Source organism: Phytophthora parasitica (genome assembly GCF_000247585.1).
Source record: "Phytophthora parasitica INRA-310 unplaced genomic scaffold supercont2.1, whole genome shotgun sequence".
Taxonomy (NCBI): Eukaryota; Oomycota; class Peronosporomycetes; order Peronosporales; family Peronosporaceae; genus Phytophthora; species Phytophthora nicotianae.
In genome coordinates, this window is record NW_008634126.1 from 3715428 (window position 1) to 3730705 (window position 15278).

The following is a 15278-nucleotide window of genomic DNA, read 5'->3' on the forward strand; positions in this document are numbered from 1 at the left end:
ATACGGTAGGACTCAAACGAGCTGGACGACTCGATATAGAATCGGAAAGATCCTGTTCATACCAGCAGACATGATTGCAGTGCTGAGATCGTTAATAGTTTTGATTTTGAAATCTCGTATCCACTCGTGCCATCTCCCCAAATTTTGCAGGTTGTTTTCTTACTGATGGTAGTTGTCTCTTAAAATCATCTGGATAACGATCACTAGCGATTCTGCAGATCGAATCTGGATTCTAGTTCGTGAAGTTGTTTCTAGGACTTATACCTCCACAATTCCAGTAAATGGAGCATATCGGCACCAACTCGTCGTTTCAACTCAGCCGCTATGTTCTTAACAACTTTCCAGATATACATCGTGAAAAAAAAATGAGCGTTTCTCTGAAGTATCTGCACCAGGAATGTTGGGCTTCCCTTTTTCTCTGTTTCTGTGACCTCTTCTCGACCATGAATCAGTCTTAAAAGGAACAAATATGCGTCTATCGGTAGACACAGAACTACAAAAAGTAGTTGCCTTCGTCCAGGTTGCGGTGAAGCCATCTGGATTACCATTTTGTTTACATTTGTCGAAGTCATTGTTTCAAATTCAGCTGAATCTGTTTCACCAGCCGAGCTGCCGATGCAATATCCATATCATTTTTTCTGGAGATTCTGAGATATTATATTTGTTTTTAAGAACTAGAATTAGGACCTCCATGTAGGAAACAAAATCAAAAGTACTCATTTTGGTCGAAATTCCATTGCGTCCGCTCTTTATGAAAGTTGGATGCGTCCTTGGCCACGAGATTCAATATGTTAATAATCGAATTCCATAGCCAGCGAACACGAAGAAGCGCCCGTACTCTACAGTTCCATCTTGTAACGCAAAGTGCCTCTGTGTTAAGCGGTTGGGTCAGCCCCTTTCCTGTTTGCAGCCCACCTTCTTGGATTAAAACCTCTTTTTGTTTTTTGCCGAGTCCATCAAACTTAGACGTTGCACGTTGTGTGAATGTTTTGTATCACATCAAACAGTTCCGCTACCGATAATGTCGTTTTTGATGCAGAGACAATTGCAAGATTTAGTCTATGCGCAAAACGATGCACGTAGTATGCAATGGACTTCTTCCTCAGTCCTCTCAATTGAATGTTGCGGCGGACGAGAGGGCGCGGACGTTCACTTCCATTCTTCCATTTAGAGTGCCAGATCTGGAAACACGTAAGCGTGTTATATGGGTAGTGGTTTGGTCGGAGGCGGTCACACAGGTAGACGCTACACAGGCAACAACACCAAGGGTAGCTTCTCAGCATACAAATAGGCTAACAAGAGTACTTACCGCTATTGCCCTTGCTACAGGCTGCTCAGTAAATGCAGCTAGCACATCGCCCGCTGACCTTGCGCTTTCAGATTGAGCAAACCTTGCATTGGTGCTGCGGTTGTTTGGGATGCTGCTTCTGATCACCAAACTGGTTCCAATCTTGGAACATAGTGAGTTTGTGCTCGGTGGAGTTGGATCCTAGCGTCTCGGTCTGTACGGAGGCTGTAAGGGAAAGAATCTATCACATATTCACGAGCGGTTAGTAGCAAGCATTGGTTTTAGCACCTCATGGACTCGCACTACATCGGCGAAGTTACTGGCCGTCAGCTCCAACCTCTGTTCCTGCAGGTGCCGCAAGAACATGGCAGGGTCTGCTGGGGGCTCGTTTCGCTGCTTGCAAGCCTCACGGTAGATGATGAACGTGTTCACAATGGTCATATCAACCAGACCGAGGAAAATGGTCTTATAATATTTTCTAAAGACGACCGAGAGTTGCAGCGAGTATCGCTGAAGAAGCAGTTGGTCGTGTATTTCGCCCCACCCATCTAGCGGTGATAATCGCGTATCATGGGTGGGCACGGAGCGACGACTTTCGTCCCTCCAAGCAGTCGTCTCTCTGGAAAATATATATTTCATACACATACAAAACCCAAGTATTTTGCGCCTGCAGTAATCTGGGCCACAACTCTACCTACCGCAAGTCTTCATTGCTCTACTGCCTCCAGTAACAAGGAACTAGACTGGCTACCGATCCCACCAAAGAGGCGCTGTCATATGGGGTATACTCTTCAGCACAGCCACCTTCGTTGATCCACGTGGCACGTCAGAAAAATACGTAGCGTGCGGTGTAGCCACTTCCTTTCCATGTTCGACTGAATGGTGACAATGCTGTATACATTGCAACTCAACGGCAGCAAAGCAAGCCTCACTGACGTGTAGAAGCAATCTGTCACAACAGTGAAGTCTAAATCGGGCTCCGGAGGTGGCAGGACTTCGTCGAGGTTGCGCACCACTGCAGATGGATCGGAGTTTGGATCAGCAAAGATCTTAGTTGGGGAGTCGCCTCCTAGTTCACTTTCGTGTTGGGCCTTTCCACAATAGACCGCCAGCCTAGCATGCCATATAAACAGCATGTTTGTAAGACAACATGTTTAACTAAGCCGAAAAAACATATCGCAAACTCCATCTTGGAGCCGCGATACTTCTGCACCACACACGAGCTGCATGCACCACGTACCGCAAGCAATACGCAGTCTCGACACAGCACGTCATGGCCTCATTTGTGGGGCTTGTGCTTCAGGTACCGATGCGTCACGTTGTGCCGGCTGCGCGAAGGGACCACCGCCTCATCGATCGCCATTACTGGAGGTACGTTATAGCCTGCACGGAATGTCTGCTGCAACTTCTGGACCACTGGTCTCACCTTCCATGCTCTGACTGTATCGGCCTGTGGGTCGGAGTTTCGGAGAAGTGCAAGTTCTGCATGATTCGACCGAAGCGCGACTTCGACACGTAGCTACCAAAAGTACCGATAGGAACAGAACGTGCTGTTGGCGTTGCCCAGAGATCTGTCAGTCGTCGAGTGTGAGGGTACAACATACGTGCCACTAGGAGATCAATACAGCGAACGGTTTCGTTTCCCTTGATCTGCTTGTGTTTTCTCGTTTCAGTGTCTATAATCTCCTGCCACCTTCCTATCGCTGGATCTTGATAGTTGAGGGTCGATAGGTACTTCCGGCCAAGCAGTAAATCTGGTTAACCGGATTGATCTGCACATGTAAGGGAACGTTCACTAGGTGGTGTGATCTGGCCAATACTATATCTAGGTATCACAACCAAGATCAAATCTGTGATTCCCAACCTTCCCCGATTTTGTGCGGTCAATGTCGTTCCAGATCTTGAGGGCACGAAGGCACTTGTATAATACAACACAAATTCGAGTCAAAATTTATAGGTAGGTCATATACACCAACTGTTTCTACCTTTAGATCTTTCATCTTCCGCTATGTACCTGCTCTTCCTTGTTGATATTCGTCGCCCAGCTGTCCTTCATATCGGATCTTGATCGCTCTGTAGCGTAGTCTTCGTCTTATGGCGGGAACGCAGCGGATCTCTCCCAATCATGACACGCATACTCCAGATCCTGACGATCTTGGTATGTCAAGGGAGGATCCGTCTTGATCCAACTTCCACAGGTATTTATCATGCTCTTCGACACGTGGGCCATCCCAATCTTGCCATCCGAGATCCGCAGGATCCGAACGTCCATACTCGAGAGTCCACGGTCGAGGCTGTCGGACGTTGGATTGGCAAAATTCCGTTTCACCATGTTCAGATCCGTAATTCTTGGCTCTGGTCGGGTACTCCACGTTCTCGCGATCTTCATTCCCGTGGTGCTTAGCCCAATCGCTCCGATCTAGTCGCTCAAGCCCAGGATTCTCAAAGTTCATCCTCTTATATCGTCGACTTCGGCTTGGTAGTGCGAGATCTTGAGCTCTCTGGATCCCTCCTCGTCACGTCTTGATATACGTCATTCAAACATCATTGTCAGTCGGAGTTGTCATATCGCAGCGGACTTCGTCCCAATCCATCTCTCTCCGGTGTATCTACTGCAACATTCCCATATCCAGGGCGACAGTGTCCCTAATCCAGAATAGTGCCAGTCCATAATGTTCTATCTTCTCATTTTTAGAAACGTACTCTACCTCACTTCTCTGGAACACTTCGAGGAGGCTCCTCGGACTCCGGCTCGAATTCGCCCGTATCGCCTGACCCCAGCGCTTCCTCGTCGCGACGCTAGACCTCGTCTTCTCACCGGCATCGAAACCGTCGTCCAGGGTATGGTTACCAACGCGCTCCTCCAGACCTTGCTGGGTCTCTTGCGGTAGGACAATGGACCTTACGTGCATATGTATCTCTCCGTTGTAACGGCTTGACTTAGGCTCCGACTACAGGGTCCTAGACTTTCGACGCAGTGACACATAGTCGCGCGCTTGAGAGGTCCTTTCGCATTTGACATTGTACTGAGAGGCCACTTTTTCCTAGATGTTGCGACCCAACGGCTCCAGCTCAAATTGGATAATAGTATTAATTGTCGACGACAGGGCACAAAAGCATCTGCTCATCGGCATTGACGCTTTGGTAGCATTCCTGCGCCCGAGCTGTGAAACAGGGGCCAAGTAGTTTAAGCATAGTAACAGTGAGCTTTGGTAATGTAATTGCTTTATCTCGACATCTCCAGTGTTTAAATGTTCTTCAATTGCTAGTAAAATTGATAGTGAAGGCTCTCCAGGTGATACAGGCTTCGTTAAAGGTCGCAATCACAAATATAGTAGGCATGCAAAGCTTGACGGACCATGGTAGTCCGATGCCTGCGGTCCGAGGAGATGAATATCGAATGGCAGCAAGAAAAAATCTAATGTTGATGTCCGTCATGCCAAGCTCTTAATAAATATATAATACTTAGCATTATGAGTAGATGAAGAAACAACTTCGTTTTGGCAGTCAGCATCATCCAATCTTTTGGCCGCGTAGCAAATTGAGCTACATGTAAAGCAAACAAGATACATGAACTCATGCAAGCGCCACATTATTATGGACTCTGGAGCGCACGATGTTAGGGTGACGCTGACGGTGAGCTCGCCAGTGCTGGAAGTAGCGATGTTGGCATCCCACTTATCCCCACTTGTATAGCAACAACAGGCAATCTCCATTGGAAACAGCGACTTCTTCGCTTAGCTGGACTTCGCGTACAGAGACGGCAACCACCGTCGGATTTCCACCGGTTTGCACTTTGTGGAAACGCGCAGTCGGGTTGCATGAGTGATTGATCAACCCCAGCAGCCCTCCTGCAACAATGGCGTCGATCCCCAATAACTTTGTCCCATTGTCAACGTCTTCAACTGCATGGGTAGCCCTCGTTTGCACGTGCATTTTACAGGGAGGACCGGAGAGCTCGATATCACCGAGATACTGGTCGATAACCTCCCCGGGCGGGGTACTCTCGATGATGACAAGTCATAGAAACCCAATGAGACCGTTTCGTGCGATTTCGAGGGCCAGACCCTCTGTAAGAGCGTTGTTGCAGACACCGGTGACCGCACAGAATCTGTTCGCGTTCAAAAACGTTGCAACTTGACATACCTCCACAGCGGCACCTCCACGAACGCCTGCACTGGCCCCAGTGACTCTCGAATTAGTCGAGTATCTACCAGCGGGCCAGACACCCGGCAACCTGTCGGCCCAGCGCGAGCACGACTTCATGCCCTTGAAAACTTCCAAACCCGGAGAACTGCGACGACAATCAATCGACTGGTAGCATGATGTCCTCTGTATCCTACCCGTCCGATTCGGACGCCTCAGCACACAAATAGTGTAATTCACTCCGAGTACATCAACCAAGACTCTCCAATATACTGTAGCAGCTGCTCTAAGTCCGACCACAACGTGAAGACATACGCGAGACGCAAACTGAGCGAGTGAAGCGGGAGAAAAATCACGCTTGCATCAAAGTTTTGGCTGAAGCTGGAATAGAGTGACAAATTGAAGGAATCAATCAGAATACGTATCCTAAACATCGATTGGAGCGTCGTCGGCTTAAAGTGTCACACTATCCAAAATTGCAGAAATAGACTGATAATTACAAAATTCGCCACTATTTTAATGGTTAGTCGGCACTGCGTTTAATTTGCCAATGTCAAGCGACGACCAAGACCAAGTGCCGCCCCGTGTATGTCGGGTGTGCCGCGCCAACGTGCACGGGCATCGTGCAGTCGTGGAAGTCAGATGCGGCACGCGCCCGGTGTGCATGCTGCCGCATCCGCTTGCTGTGGGTGGCGTTCCCGAACGTGAACGCTCGCGAAGATGCACGCAGATGCCGTTCCTGCGAGGCCTCGCCAAATAATTATCTCTTCTGACGGCGCAACGAAAACGCACGACGCGCGCGCGTCCCCCCCCCCCCCACGTTCTTGCGCGCCGCCAACGCAGTGCTGACGCTGTGCAGGATCTGATGGGACCGGCCCCGGAGCGCCGAGGTCATCACCGCACTCACCGTCGCCGCCCCCACAAGCGCAAGCAAAAAAATAAAGCTCAATGAAATGTTTTGATTGGTCGAAATGGATAAGAAACATTTTTTAATTGGTCGAAATGTTATGCTGGCTATGATTCGCTGAAAAGCTCACATTCTCACTTTTGGCGCGAACTGGAGGCCGGAAAAGGCAACAAGGACAAGGTGCGCTGCTTATTTCATACGAGTTTGCATGTATTTCCAAGTTTCCTGTGGCTTCCCGCTACGGCGGGGCTTCCCGAAGCCCTGAAGCGATGTTAGAGGGGTAAACTTATCCTGGTGGGTTGGGTGGGGCCCCCTGCACCAGGATGGATGTGCTCTGGGGGTTTCGGCCTTCCGTATTGATTGACGAGTGCACACGCTTGCCCATTGGCCACAGCCCCTTCGGCATACGTGGATGAGAGCTGCACTGTCCTGACATTTTTTAGTATTTATTTAACCATTTGGCCCCCTGTACGGTTATTAAAATATTAAAAAGGGTTTTGTATAGAGAAATAAAACCCGACGAAGCGAAGCGGAGGCGGGCAGGACGGACATCTGCGGCTTAACATAAACCCACCGCGAAGCGGCGGCGCTCGGCTAGTTAAGGTAATGTACCATTTACGTGCACTCGACAAGTCATGTGCCTCTAGGTTTAGCCCATCAGATCTCCAATTTTTTCAAAATTATGCTTTCTATTGTATATTTATATTTTAGCAAATCCATTTGAAATGGGTAAGACTTAATGAATTTGCCTTCTTACAACTTATAAATAAAAGCGGAGCCCCCCCCCCCCCCCCTTTTTTTTTTTAATGAAAATGTCTTCAAAGCAGAGCCATCTGTGCCTCATATCATGAAGGATTACAGCGTTCTGTGCATGAAATTATCCAAAAAGAGCACTTTTCATGAGAAATTTATCGCTGGATTGGCATTTTAGTGAAAATGTATATTGATATGAATTTAAGACTTGCAAATTTGACATGTTACTGGCCCAATACCTTAGATACCGGTACACAATAGGATTTTTGAAAACACAGTGAGCTTACAAAATTACATTAAATAACAAATCGACGACCCAAAAACGATTTTTTTGGGACCAAAAAATACGTGTTTTCCATAATTGTAATGGAATTTTAAATTTTAAAAAAGAATAATTGGGTTTAAAGGATGAAATATTTTTATTTTATTTCAATTAAGTACGAATTCGTACTTAATCGATCTTTGTTTCTCTAAAAGTAATCCTTAAGTCCGACCCACCGTCACTCGTGGACTTGGCGCGGGGAAACCTACCAGGTCGGCAAGTGATCTCTTCATCATGTCTTCCATTATCGGCGCTTCCGATGCGTCTCCGCCCGATCCCTGCTGCATCTGCATGAGTTTGGATGACTACCAAGGGACGCTTCTCGTCCGGTGCGTGCGCTGCTCCATCCGCGTGCACGTCAAATGTTACGGCGTGAGTATCGATAGCGACAGCGCGTCCTCGTGGCTCTGTCAGGCCTGTGAGCACGTCACCTCGGCTCCATCACCACGTCCGACGCCTCAGTGTGCCGTGTGCCCCATCGCAGGCGGCGCGCTGCGGCTAACAGATCAGAGCGACGTCTGGTGCCACGTATTGTGTATCAATTGGATCCCAGAGCTGTACCACAGCTTGACGGGCGTCATGGATGAGGCCGTACAGATCTCACTGTACGATAAAAGCCGCAGTACACTCCGCTGTGGGATCTGCGGTGTACGCGGCGGCTGCATCCAGTGCGTCAGTGGCCGCTGCGCCAAGGCCTTCCACGTCGTATGCGCCTTCCGTTCTCCTTCCAGCCTCGTCTTCACGGGCTACAATGCTCAAAATCAACAGGTGTATCACTGCAAAACACATCTATCCGACGTGGACACTACCAAGTACGAGATGGTGGACAATTCGTGGCGTGCACTGCCAGAAGTAAAGAAATACGAGGACGAACATCCGTCCACGACCGAACCCAAGTGCCGATTCTGCGGCAATAAAGTCACTTTGCCCAATAAAGAGGCGCACGAGACGCAATGTCTACTGGGATGGATGACTCGCTCTGATGTGAACAAGAGAAAGCAAGAATTGAACCGACTGGGCGTGAAACCTGTGGAAATTGTGTACAAGGACAATGAAAAGTCGCCAGCGAAGAAAGGAAAGAGGAACAGGAGCAGTCCCAATGCTCGTAAGAACACCAGAGAGGCCAACGGTAAGTTTAAACGACAGGAAACGCCGATGCGCCCATGTCCAGAGTGTGGAGAGCACATACGAGAAACGCTCATGATGGGCCATATGAGGAATAGCTGTCCGAAAAGTAAGCACGCCATGAAGCGCAAAATGTCCCCGCGTAACGGCATTCAGGAGGACGTGGAGGTAGCAGACATGTCGGACGTTTTGTTCGCCTCTTGGCCTGGACAGAACAGTGGAGCGCCCATGGACTCGACGTACTTCTGGAAGGTGGTGGAGAACCATTTTTACAATAGTAGTGTGCTGGAGAAGAAACGAATGGGGCAACTGTGCAAGAGTTTGTGTGGTGTCAAGCTGGAGGATATTCTCAAGCGTCGAAAGGTTCTGCAAACGTCGGATATTCACTGTCGAGACACGGTGCGGTTGGAACGCAATGCAGAGGACCCAACGCAGTCCCTTGTGCTGCAAAAGTGCACTCACAAATGCGATTTATTTATGCGAGCCAGCCACTGTCGCTGTCTGAGCGATCCCCTGGCAAAGCCGATGATTGAGATACGTCATAACCCCGAGTGCACGAAGCCGGTCGATCAGGACGCTGGTACTGGCTTAATGCATGTTCCAGACGGCGCTGAAGCTAGCATGCATGTACAGTTTAAGAATGGAGAGAACACCACAGTGGATTGCAAGTACTCAATGCTGGTTTCACGGGATGGCGAAGCTATGAATCAGCACGCAGCAGATAACGGGACATTTGCGATCTCTTTCCAGCATGACGCTGTGTCGACCTTGGCTGGCTTTGACATGCAGACGAAGAAAGTTCCTTTGGGTAAGGGTGATAAGTTGCTGATTTCTCTCGATTCCTGTGATCAAGTGGAGAACGCGCTGCTGGAGAAAACTCTCGAGAGTCATACGCAAGCTCTTAGTATTGTATCTGCTCCTGCCGACTCTCCATTGACCGATGAATTTACGCCTGCGATCAACCTTCTCATGGAGCATCTCAAAAACACGACGGAGCAAAACCGCATTCGTATTCGCAGTTTATACAAGATACTGAAAGGCGAGGAGGGCAACGAAAGCGCGTTTCAACTCAAAGCACAGACAACAGACATGTACTATCGCGAGTTTGCAGCCTGGAAACGACTGTGCTCGAGCTTATTAATCGGCTACAAGAGTGGCGATCAACCTGAAAAAGATGACAAGAAAGCAACCGAAAGTGACGAACAGGAGGGATCAACAGAAGACGAGGATGACGCGATCGATGACGGAACCTGCGTCGTGTGCTTCGATGGTCAGTCGCCCGAAACGAATCCGATTATTTTCTGCGATCGATGCGAGCTGGCGGTTCACCAGCGCTGTTATGGAATGGCTAAAGTGCCTAGCAATGAGTTTATCTGCGATCGCTGTCGAGCTACGCGAGAAGGACTGGATCCGGCCAGAGATGTCTTCTGCCAACTCTGTTCTTTGAGTGACGGCGCGTTCAAACGTACCGTTGATGGGAAATGGGTCCATGTAGTGTGTGCGCTGTGGTGTCCGAAAGTTTGGATCGGTAACCTGTTCGAGCTTTCGGAGATTAGTCTGGTTGGAACCACGAACCAAGTGCGGTTCTTGAACTCAGTCGCAGAGATTGATGCACGTATCGATCAGGCATCGAACGTGCAACATAGTACTCCTAAAAGCAGCGACCCTGAGGTACCTGCCATTGAGTTGGGGAGTCTGTGTGTCCACTGCAGAGTCGCTTGTGGACGTACGATTCAGTGCTGCCATTCGGAATGTTCAACATCCTTTCATCCACTTTGCGGTTGGTTTGAGGGTCTGCCCATGACGATTTCGCTTGGAGACGAGAGATACATGTACGCTGGTGGCGGAGCAGGTTTGAAGTTCCAGATGTTCTGCTCGAGACACTTGCCCAAGCATTATCCTGCGTCAGAACAGCATGCTCAGCGACGTCGACGCGCGCGATTCCGTATCGATTCGTACTTTGTAATGAGAAGCAAGGACAACTACAGCAGCGGCGCAAAGAAACAGACAGACGACGCGTCTTCGTTGCTGTCCGGATCCATTGTCCAGGCCGTGCTATCTGCTGAGAACAAGTTAAGTGTGACCGATATGGACCCTACTGCGACAGATTGGACTGACATGACGGTATGCTCTGCGTGCTTCGAATACTGCGCACCTCTGGTTGGTGAGCTCACGGACGTCAATATGCTGCATCGAAGGCAGTTTATGATACGTTGCCAGTACTGCAATGTATACATCCACCCGGAGTGCTGTATTTCGGACATCGGATCTTCCGCTACGATATTTAGAAGTAACTGGATCTGCGAGCGGTGTACGCAGACGGGTGGAAATGGGACGCCAGTGTGCGTCGTGTGCGCTAAAGCAACCGACTACTTGATGCCGTGTATCGACCCTCCAGTGTTAGTGAACCAATCGAACGGGAAGACGCTTCCTGACTCAAAGACAGCGAGCACAGCGATTCGTCCAGCACCTGGAGGAGGCCAGCAACTGTGGTTACTAGCACACCAGAGTATGCAGCGGCAAATGCAAGGACAGCCCAACTCAGGCAACAAAATTCCATCGCAACTCAAGGGACCGGACAGCAACGGCGTAGCGTCTCACCCTTCGCTGAACAAATGGATCCACGTGTACTGCAGCAAGTGGCAGAAAGCGAAGACGGTCAAGAGACAGCACATGCTGTGTGCGTACACTCCTACTTTAAAAAATGAAGGGATGGCGACGCGATGCGAGCTGTGCGACAAGAAAGAGGGATTGCTTGCCAATTGTGCGCAGTGTCATCGCCGATTCCACCCGATTTGTGCTGCACAGAAGAAACTCTACTGCGCTCGGTCGAATCGCACGGACTGGAAGTTTTACTGTGAGGCGCACCCGCCACCCGATGCAGCTTTCGACGTCAACCGCCAGTCGTGGATCACCCAGGAGATTTTAGGCCAACTGCAAGATCTGCGGCGCTCACTGGAGCGTGGAAGAATGCTGCTGGAAATGTCCCGTCAACGAGATCGTCAACACAAACGACTGTTGAATCTTTGCAAGCTGCCACTTGTGGAGTTATCCATTGACGTGATCTTGAAAAAGCGGCCGACTCCGCACATGAAGGAAGTGTATTACGAGTTGACAGGGGAGGCTTTGACAGACGTTCCGCATCGTGCAAAGGTGGCTCCTACGCCGCCGCGAAACTCGCGAAACCGCGTCCGAAACAGCCCTCGCGCTGCAAGTGGAGGTCGGTCTACTCGTGCTGCTAAGCGCTCGGCTCCACAAGCTCCAGTTACTCCAGTTACTCCAGAAAGAAGTCCGAAGCGCCGTCGAACGCGAGCTGATTCGGTTGGTTCGAGCAATGGGGATCACACTCCACGTCGGAGTTCTCGACGAAAGTCTTTACGCTTTAACCAAGAGGACTCGGAGAATGAGGAAGAGAATCAAGATGAGGTAGAGACGCAAACGAAGGTGTGGGAGAACCTTGCGGTGCCCAAGGAAGTCGATGACTTCGACTTCGTTGTCGCTGAACATTTCCCTGAACTGGTGGTACGTACTTTATTGAGGATGCAGCTATGCACTACGTTCGTACTGACGTTCGTGTTGTCTGATTTATAGCAGGATTAGTGCGAGCTGCCGGTGTGCAAAAGGTGTGGTAAATAACAGCACAGTGACCCAAACGGCCATAATATTTTTAGAGTACGTTGGAGTTGAATTATTTTATTTGAGTGCATGAGCGATGTCAAAGCAGGTGAAGGCGATATGAGCGAAACGACCGAAGGCGAGAGAACAGATGAGAGAGAATCCGCGCAGTTCAACAGCCTTGACGGACTAACGAGCTTGTTTGCCAGCCCAGCGCCATCGACTGCGGGCTCAATCGATAGCAGGGAGGAAGTACACGACTGCGACGATTGGGATTTGTTTTCTGACGCTGCCTTAGACCAACACGAGGCGTCAGACAACTCGACAGATGACCATAGCGACGAGGAAGATGACCAGCCAGGGGATAGCGACCTTCATCAAGCCGCGATTGAGCAGGATGATACCGATAGGCTAGCGAATCATTGTTCCACGACCACCGCGAGTGCAGATACTAGCGTGCACCGGCGAATCCAAGTTGTAGTTCGTGTCCGGCTCCCATTGAATTCCGAAGACAAGATCGTCGTCACTGCGGGTGAGAAGGAGGGTGTTAGTCTATGCGTGCAAGCAATAACTTCTCAAGGAACCAGCAGTACAGTGACGGAGTGCACGTTCGATCGAGTGTTCATGGGTGATGCGACGCAAGAGGACGTATTTGCAGCTATCGAACCGAGTGTACAAGCGTGCCTGGAAGGATACAACGCCACCGTGTTCGCATATGGACAAACCGGCACAGGCAAGACGCACACTCTATTCGGTCGAGACTTGGATTCTTCTCGAGACAGCACGGAGTGGGGACTTGTTCCCCGCACACTCAGCTATTTGCTGGGCCAGGCGGCGATCTTGAAGCACAAGAACTGCCAAGTCGAGCTGCACTTGAGCTTCCTGCAGATCTACAACGACCGTCTGTTTGATCTCCTCACTGATCGCATGAGGCAGAAGCCTCTTCTTCTTCGCGAGCAGCCAATGATCGATGGCACGACTAGTGTTATTATTCGAGGACTATCAAGCGAGAAGATCTCGTCGTTCTCAAACGCCATGCAAATTATCCACCAAGGCCACACCAATCGATGCGTTCGTGAGACTGAGTCGAATCTTTCAAGCAGTAGAAGCCACGCTATCGTACAAGTAAACATCACGACGCAGTGTCCTGCGCTAAATGGAGAAGGACAAGTCGTTCGAAGAGCGAGATTGAACCTGGTGGACCTTGCAGGCTCGGAGAAGTGGAATACGGACGTACAGATGGAAGACGCGCACTCACAGGAGCTGAAAACTATCAATACGAGCTTGTCGGCATTGGGGAACTGCATTGCGGCATTGACCGAGACAGGCAGGAAGCACATCCCGTATCGAGATTCGACGTTGACTCGTGTGTTACAGGACTCTTTCGGTGGGAACACTCTGTCATGTTTGATAGCGACGATTAACGCTACACAGCAGGCGTGTGACGAGACAATTCGGACACTGCAGTTCGCAGACCGAGCGAGGTCCGTGATGCAGACAATTCGAGTGAATGAGGTGGTGGATGGCTCGACTGAATTGCTGATGGCAAAGATCCAGATTGTGAAATTACGGGAACGACTGGAAAGCGAACAGCGAAGGAGACACGAAATTCGAGTGAAGGAGCATCAGACACTGCAGGAAATACTTAAAGGGAAGGATAAAGAGATCACGAAGTTGACGAGAGATAATGTGGTTTTCCAGAGGTGGAGAGAAGAAGATGTCAAGAAAATTCGAGCTTTAGAGAGTCGAGTCAAGGACTTAGAACAGCAAATCGACACGAATGATAGCAAGAGTATTGAAAATGTGACGGTAACTCAAGGATCTAAACGTCAGAGTTCATCCATTCCTGCAGTGCGAAAGTCTCGATCGCGAAAGAACCTTACAAGAGCTGGACGTGACAATGGTACCGCTGGTAGAGCGTACAAGCAAGTTCTTGAACGATACGCTCTGAGCTCCAGCAAAGATCCACAAGTAAAGGAGACCCAAAGCAACAAGAGTGCGTCTGATCAGAGTGATTCAGCACACGATGCTACCAATCAAGTCGAGGACCCTGCCGAATCCCAGCCAGCACCTCCAGATATGAAGCCCCTGATGAACCAAAACCCATGCTGGGGTGCTTTGGACGAAAGTCGCGTGGGCGAAGCACCTGTCATTGGTAAAACCAGACAGCAAGGTTCTGGATTGCGCGTATCCCCTGTACTTTACCAGCCAAATGAACCCACGCTATTCTTGGCTTTAACTAAAAACTCTTCGACGTATTCGAGCTCTGCAGCAAGTTTTTGTACCGAATGGACACCTTCAATACAGGCGTCGAAATCGATGCCAACAATTTTGACCCAGCATCAAGAAAGCATCAAGAAACACGCCAATCCGAGCCCAGTAAATGGCTACAGTAGCTCTGTTCAGAGACAAGAGACCTTTCCATTAGTGAAGAACGCTAGCACTGGAAGCATCGCGTACAGCCCGCCCGTGCGCGTACCAATAATCAGCACCATGACTGACGTGTGCCTAAAACACAAGCTCGCCGGATGTATGTTGTGCTCAGTGGGTGGCGGTTGTCGACCAACGCAAGTCCCCAGCCGACAACCAACCAAGGAGTTCACGACTAGTTCTATGACGTCCAATTCACCTGAAATGGCCCGGAAATCGCAGGATGGATCCTGTGCGAAACATCAACTGCTACGCTGCTTCATCTGCTCGAAGGGCAGTACGGTCTGTAGTATCACTAAAGCTACGGTGACGTCAACTGCAGCATCTACCTACACGTACAGCCAACCAGCGAGTTCTGCAAACCTCAGTTATCAGGGCGATACCCAGTCCAAGTGTGCTCTCCACTCGCTCGCCAACTGCATTTTATGCGCTGGGGTCAAAGCAATGACCCGGAAGGTGGCAGTCCCAAGTCCTAAAGCGTCTCCAGTAAAAGTTAATGCTAGTTTTGATGCAAGAAGTGCAATCCACGTGGAAGAACGCGATCTGGATCGATATCGGCGATACACACTCGACGAAAGGATACTCAACTACAAGGCGCAGCCGAAGCTAGCGAATCACTGGTGACAGCGCTTTAGTAGTAGTACATGTATTACTTCAAATGTAGCCATATGGATCTGTTTATGTCCATCTCG

The 15278-nt window shown here is 49.7% G+C and overlaps 5 protein-coding genes across 5 annotated transcripts; 3 read left to right on the forward strand and 2 right to left on the reverse strand.

The window, feature by feature from the left end:
* Positions 1-1376: 1376 nt before the first annotated feature.
* On the reverse strand, positions 1377-4200 carry PPTG_01010 (hypothetical protein; the record flags this gene model as incomplete). The annotated part of the gene is made up of 6 exons (XM_008892602.1): positions 1377-1529; positions 1577-1907; positions 2225-2401; positions 2715-2838; positions 3479-3582; positions 3992-4200. 6 exons carry the CDS (start codon positions 4198-4200, stop codon positions 1377-1379), a joined length of 1098 nt encoding a protein of 365 aa, XP_008890850.1.
* Positions 4201-6098: 1898 nt separating this feature from the next.
* Positions 6099-6194, forward strand: PPTG_20824 (hypothetical protein; the record flags this gene model as incomplete). The annotated part of the gene is made up of 1 exon (XM_008893023.1): positions 6099-6194. One exon carries the CDS (start codon positions 6099-6101, stop codon positions 6192-6194), a length of 96 nt encoding a protein of 31 aa, XP_008891271.1.
* A 433-nt stretch (positions 6195-6627) lies between these two features.
* On the reverse strand, positions 6628-6726 carry PPTG_20825 (hypothetical protein; the record flags this gene model as incomplete). The annotated part of the gene is made up of 1 exon (XM_008893024.1): positions 6628-6726. The coding sequence occupies one exon, from the start codon at positions 6724-6726 to the stop codon at positions 6628-6630; it is 99 nt and encodes a 32-aa protein (XP_008891272.1).
* A 924-nt stretch (positions 6727-7650) lies between these two features.
* Positions 7651-12141, forward strand: PPTG_01011 (hypothetical protein; the record flags this gene model as incomplete). The annotated part of the gene is made up of 2 exons (XM_008892603.1): positions 7651-12063; positions 12133-12141. 2 exons carry the CDS (start codon positions 7651-7653, stop codon positions 12139-12141), a joined length of 4422 nt encoding a protein of 1473 aa, XP_008890851.1.
* A 105-nt stretch (positions 12142-12246) lies between these two features.
* On the forward strand, positions 12247-15210 carry PPTG_01012 (hypothetical protein; the record flags this gene model as incomplete). The annotated part of the gene is made up of 1 exon (XM_008892604.1): positions 12247-15210. One exon carries the CDS (start codon positions 12247-12249, stop codon positions 15208-15210), a length of 2964 nt encoding a protein of 987 aa, XP_008890852.1.
* Positions 15211-15278: the final 68 nt, after the last annotated feature.